This window comes from Notolabrus celidotus, chromosome 14 (genome assembly GCF_009762535.1).
Source record: "Notolabrus celidotus isolate fNotCel1 chromosome 14, fNotCel1.pri, whole genome shotgun sequence".
NCBI classification, from domain to species: Eukaryota; Metazoa; Chordata; class Actinopteri; order Labriformes; family Labridae; genus Notolabrus; species Notolabrus celidotus.
The window spans coordinates 25,260,910-25,267,047 of record NC_048285.1 but is presented as its reverse complement, the minus strand read 5'-3'; the positions used below and the strand labels follow the sequence as shown (position 1 = coordinate 25,267,047).

At 44.7% G+C, this 6,138-nt stretch overlaps 1 protein-coding gene across 1 annotated transcript in view; it reads right to left on the bottom strand.

Moving 5' to 3' along the window:
• Nucleotides 1-818: 818 nt before the first annotated feature.
• robo1 (roundabout, axon guidance receptor, homolog 1 (Drosophila)) overlaps nt 819-6,138 on the bottom strand; it is a 371,682-nt gene continuing 366,362 nt past the window's right edge. Inside the window, 4 exon segments of the mRNA XM_034700847.1 lie at nt 819-2,076; nt 2,169-2,362; nt 2,444-2,719; nt 5,913-6,098. Coding sequence (XP_034556738.1) covers nt 2,062-2,076; nt 2,169-2,362; nt 2,444-2,719; nt 5,913-6,098 — 671 coding nt within the window. The 3' untranslated portion in view covers nt 819-2,061.

Sequence of the window (6,138 nt, the reverse complement as noted above, 5' to 3'; positions counted from 1 at the left end):
CTGTGGGGGCGGTGTTGTGGGGGTGTCCCTTGGGGGGGCTGCAGGATCTCTTCCCCCTCGCCCCCCTTTCCTCCTACTGGGTGACCTGGGGGTCGCCCTGGGTGCTCCGGCGGTACCTGTTTGCTTCCGGTCTGGGTCCTTGGCTTGTCCCCTGGCCTGGGTCTCCCGCGGCGGGTTGGGTCCTTCGGTCTGACTGCTCTCGCGGCCCGGATGCCGGGCCGTACCGCTCGGCTGATCTGACCCAAGTGGTTTCATCTGCACCAGTGGTGGTCTCGTTACACAAATAAAACACAACACGGCGGCAACCCTCTGCGACCCAAGCTTCAGCAATGATTGTGGACACTAAGGGTTGCTTAATCATTAGTATCACCCCACGGATTTTTTTTGGCATCATGGTGAGATGGTCCCTCTCCATCTAAGTGTGTTAGGTCTCTCTCTCCTTCTCTCTCCCTGTCCCTTTGTATATCCTTATGTAATCTTTCTTTCACTTTCTCTTATTTTTTTTTATTTTTATTTTTGGCCCACCTAGGTGTGCACGCCCTCTTTTACAGAACATGATATTAGCTGCCAATAAAAGATAGGCCAGAGTTCTAAGAGGGATGGTGATGGTTGCATGAACACAGTCACAAGCACAGAAGAAAAAGGTTTTCTTTCTTTTCTTTTGCTGCAAGAATAAATTGCATTAATATTTGACCGTTTGTGACAAACATGACACAAACCAGAAATATATATGCAGACAAGAAAAAAAAAAAAAAAAAAAAGAAACATTGGATGCTAGCAAAATCCTAATAACCAGAAATAAATAACCAGAGAACTTGTATAGTTTGAACTTTTTTATTCATCTCTTTTTTTTTAGTTCTTTTTACTTTTTTGCTTTACGAAACAAATGTTTGCAGATGTCCTATGAATAAACAACAGCACCCTTTCTCCTTAAAAACAGGGGTCCACCCCCCTGCCCTGTCGAGAAAAGAGACTCTTCTTGTCCAATTACAACCTCTCCAGATTCCCAAAGTGACTCTTCTCTCCCGTGTTTGACATTCGTTTAAGTGCATTAGTAGACAACAAAACCTTTTGGATTAATGTGCAATAGCTGAGTTTATGGTCAATGTGAAAAGATATTTACACTGCAGCTATGAGTCACATTAACTGTCTTTTTTTTAATCACTTGGAGCTCGCGTCAGAACTGGAGAGGGAGACAATCACAACGCAAGGAGTCCCCTTTCAAGCACAGCCTTCGTAAACAGCAACCTTTACCTACATTAGCATCATCATCATCGTCATCATCGTCAGGATTAACTAGACTCTTTTGTCATACCTGTTTTCCTCCAGTAAGACAAAAAGGTTAATAGATAGAATGGTTTAAAATAAAGTTTAGTGATTGTGCTTTTAAAACCAAAGTAAAACAAATAACAAACATTGACGACAACACGAAACATAACAGTGCATTACAAAAAACAAAAATCAAAGAAAAAAATCCCAAAGTGGCACTTTCTTGGGGCAGCTAAATAATATAGCATTTACAACATGGATGGAAATGATAAAATAATAATTATATTTACTGGCATAATAAAATTAGAATTCGCAAAATAAAAACAAGGAAGACAAATTTGAGGTACCACTATGGGTAAAACAAGAGGACATCATGTATACACGTATATTTACAGACAGTCCACCCCTTTCTCTGCTTGCAGCTATTTTATTACAGTAACATGTGACTGTATGGGCTCCCACAGTTCTGGTCAAAGGCAAGCCGAGTCATGTCAATGTCTGGAGTAGGATTTCCCTCCATATTGCATTGGAATTAAACATAAATATACTACTGCGTATTTTGTTTTGAATGCACCATTCTTTTATCTTCAGACACTCTTTCCTTTTTTTTAATGGACAAAGAAAATGATAAGTTAGAAAAAAACAGTTGGTCTGTTTTCCAGATGTAAAGAAACACTACTGATGGCAGCAAACATGATGGTGAAATACTGAGATATTTAAAATTGTAAGAGAAACAATGGTGCTCCACTCTTGGAAAAATCAGGACAGTTCCTCGTTTTTCTCCTCTGTTCTTCAGCTTTCTACCATCTGGATGAAAAATAGAAACATAAGGGGTTAGCCTTCATCTTTTACAACATAAGACTTTTAAATCAGTCTGTTTACTTGATAGTATTTTCTACCTCTAACTCTTCATCTCCTGGTGTGAAGGCTCCCGCGGTGTTGAGGCCCATATCGGCAGGGTTCCTGCGGCCTCCCTCTCCTCTCCGTCGACCCCCTGAGCCCCTGGAGGACATGGAGCTTGAGGAGCTGGGGTCTCGGGGGCTGTTGACTGTGGGGAACTGTGGTCGGCTGTAGGGCAAAATGTCCTCTGACCCTGGGAGAGAGTAATTATGAGTGAAACCTGAATTTGTATGACATTTAAAAAATGCTTCCATCTTGATGTGTTTGTTTGTACCTGCGTGTTGGCGTGCCTTGTTGGCGATGCTACCCTCATGTTTATTCCCTTTCCCTCCTTGAGCAGTCTTTTGTCTCTCCTGAGCGTCTTTGCGCTCAGACGAGCTGGTTCTGGTGTCAGAGCCGTCTCTGGGCCGGTAGCTTCCCGTCCCTCCTCTTTTGTCTCGACCCTCGCCTGTTTTGGGGGACATAACTCCTCTTCCCTCCAGGGCTGCCTTTGAGGGGTGTGTAGGCGACTTTAGCCCTGCAGGGGGAGGGATGGGCGGAGGTGGAAGATCTGAAGGATAAACACAGGAAGTAAGAACACATTAAACACTGACATCGATAACTTGGGTTGAGGTAATTACACAAGCGTGAGGAAGCAGAATCTGTGTACTCTTGAAACTTTTATGTCTACAAGCTGTCACTCAGCTGTCTCGCACCTGCGAGGTGATACACAAACACAGCTGGAGCGTGTGTACATACTCTCAGTGCTGTACACTCCACAGTAAACAGAAGAGATGACATTACAGAGGAGGAATAAGAGAGAGAGTTATGAGATCTGGGCGAGAGGCGAGGGAAGAGGAAGAGGGGAGCGTGACGGTCAGCAGCTGGCTCTCTGACCTGCTCGACTTCCCCCTGTCGATGAATCGATGCTGCTCGTCCTTGAGCCATTATTCATACGAAGCCGTTCAGTGGGCTGCCTGGCCTCTCTCACATCACATCTAAACAGAACGCAGAGAGAAGAGCCTTGTCCGCCTACGATCGATAGCTTCTCATCTTCTAATCAGCTTCCGACCTGAAGGATGGTTTTGTCAGCGACCAGGCACGTAATCCACGTAGGATTAGAAAGTTAATAAACATGGCAAGTGCCAACTCTTACACCTTTCCTACATCCTGAAGGCCAAATTAGATTCTTGTAGACTTTGTAGGGCAGAATCAAAGCTTTTATTTACTTTCTTAAAGGCTAATGGGGCAGTTGATGTCTTTGCTGCGTTACGGTGGCGGAATCAGGCAGCTTCAATACACTCCCCTGATTATCCTGCACTTCCATCCACTCTTCCTGAATACAAAAGGGGAGCGAGTCAATATCATACAGCAGAGAGGCGTCTGCAGTTTTTTAATATCTCTCTTGCCTCCTGAGTCCTGCCTCGGTCTGAGTCCGATCAATGCCACAGTCGGTGAGATATAGCTCACTGCACGGGAAGAGCGTCTGTTAGATTTATGAGGAAATATCAGCGAGGATGGAGCTCAGGTCTGAAATGTGGCTCTGGGCTCGCCAGGGTGGGTGTAACAGAGGGCCTAGTGGTTAATTAGACAGACAGGGATGAGACGGATCGACAGGAACAGGAAAGAGTTAAGTTCAGGGAGGCAGACAAAGGCACTAAAGACAAATGCAGTATGGAGGAGGGGGATTTAACTCTGTGTTTCCAGATCCACTGTACAGAGGTGCATAAAGTGAGCGGGTCGAAGAGTGGTAAAGGGTGGAAAAGAAAGGCTGCTTGGGTGTCCAGGGTCCAGGATTGTCCCCATTTCTGGCTCACTTCTTTACCTTTTTCACCACACCTGGAGGTACCTTTGTATTTAATTTTATATTGAAATGCAGAAAAACACAGAAATCCTGAATGTTTTTTTCTGCTCTGTCTCTCCTCAAATTTCCACACATCGCCTTCCCTCACCTATCACCTCAGCACCAGCCCTTAAAACCTCAAACATGGTATGCAGGGTGGGGGTTGAAGAGAAGACAGAGAGAGGGGGGCAGACGAGGCAATAACCTCCAAATGAAAAACAATCCATTCAGATCAAATGCAATCAGCAGGAGGGCTGATGGACAGACAGAGCTGCGGAGCTGTCATCCGCCCCCTCGCTGCTCAAACAAAGACAGAGGGAGAGAGAGAGTAGCAATGGAGGAGAGGAGAGGAGAGGGATGGAGAGATCACTCTAGAGGGAGGGGGCAGAGGATGGGGAAGGAGCCAGGATATAAGGATGATGGTAGGAGGTGGGGGTTTGGGTAAGAGGGGTGGGATTTTCTGCAGTGATATAGCTGGTCTGGCTCCCAGTGAGCTGGATATTAAATCTCCCTGCCAAGTGCTTCCAACACTCAAGGACACCTGACACTGAGAGGAGAGCAAGAGCTGGGACAGCACATACTGTACACAGCAGAGAGAGGGAGAGCACACACTCACATACAAGATCAAAGCAGAGAGGAAACAGCCAGAACAGGCACTGGTAGGCCCTGTGTGTTTAAAAGAATGATGCTGTAAAAAGTCAATCGCTCTTTTACTTAACAAGGTTAAAGCTTCTCTGCCTGCTCCGGTATTTAGCCCCTGTTTGGTTTATGTCCGGGCCCTGCTGAGCAAAAGGTGGCACTTCAGCATGAGCCCGAGCACCTGGATCAATTTCATTAGTGGCTGAGTGGAGAGACATCCCAGTGTCAGCAGAGCCAGGCTGGGCAGATCTCCCCTGAGACAGCAGTTAACCGCCCCACCACCACCCGTCCCCACCGTGGCTCTAGCCTCCATCACTGCATCACACCACCTCCCTGATCTGTTCTGCAGCGTCACAGATTAGGAGTGATGCCATGTATACATGTGCATCAACACATGAGAGAAATGATTAAAAGTTTGGCTCACAGCATTCCCACACTCATTCATGAACGCACACTACATCCCAGTTAACTGCACTTTTCTCTTCATGTGGAGGGAATCGAGAGGGAGCCATTGATACAAACTGACCATCTGTGTAGCTGCTGGATAACACTAACCCAGTACCACTGCTTCATGTCTCTCTCTCTCCATGAATCTGTTGGCCGTGTTTGGTTATTACTACCTCTGACAGACAATCATGTTCATACCTGCCAAAGAGTTTCTGAAATCTTTTTCAAAGAACCATATTTAGCTGTGATTTTCACACCAATGTTTCAGATTTTTGTGTACTCCAAATAAGAACTGGAGATCTGCCTTAAACAATATTGAACAAACAAATTAAATCCAAGCATAATCACAAATTTAGAAGTGAACAGTATCTTTTTTCTACATTAGATACAATTAGATTAAAAAAACCCCTCTTATGTTACATTTATATAATGTCTACCCAGAGCAGACACACCCACCCTAGAGTAACCTAAGCTTTTAGTTTACAGCAAACTCCTACCCCAAAGATGTAGCCTTCCAATCATTTAACATCCATTCCCTGTGTTTTACTGACAATTACTGACAATAAAAGCAAATATTTTTTCAGCTTTCGTCATTTTTGAAATATTTTTTCTTTTAATTAATTAAAAGTGTTGCAATTATTTTTTGCTTTCAATGGATACAAGACACAGATGAGACAGGAAGGGGATGTTAGCAAAGTGCCCAGGTTTGAACTGATCCTTTGTTGCTACAATGAGGACTCAAATGCTGTGTGCTTTTAGCATGTAATGGACAAATGCATCCTTTTTTGATTTTTGGTTATTGTTTTTAAAATATTAAATATGATCCCATGTGTACCTTCATTATAGACTTCACGTCGCTGGTTCCCCGGATGTCCTGCAGGATGTCCAGCAGGATGTCCCACAGGATGCTGTTTCTGCTTCTTAGGAGGCCTCCTGTGTACAGCTGCCATACTCATGTTACTGTCTGTGGACACTGGGCTGCCAGGGCGGTGGCCTGATGGGTTTATTTGGTATTTTCGTGCTGAGAAATGACACAGAAAGATGTTGCTTTTATTCCATCT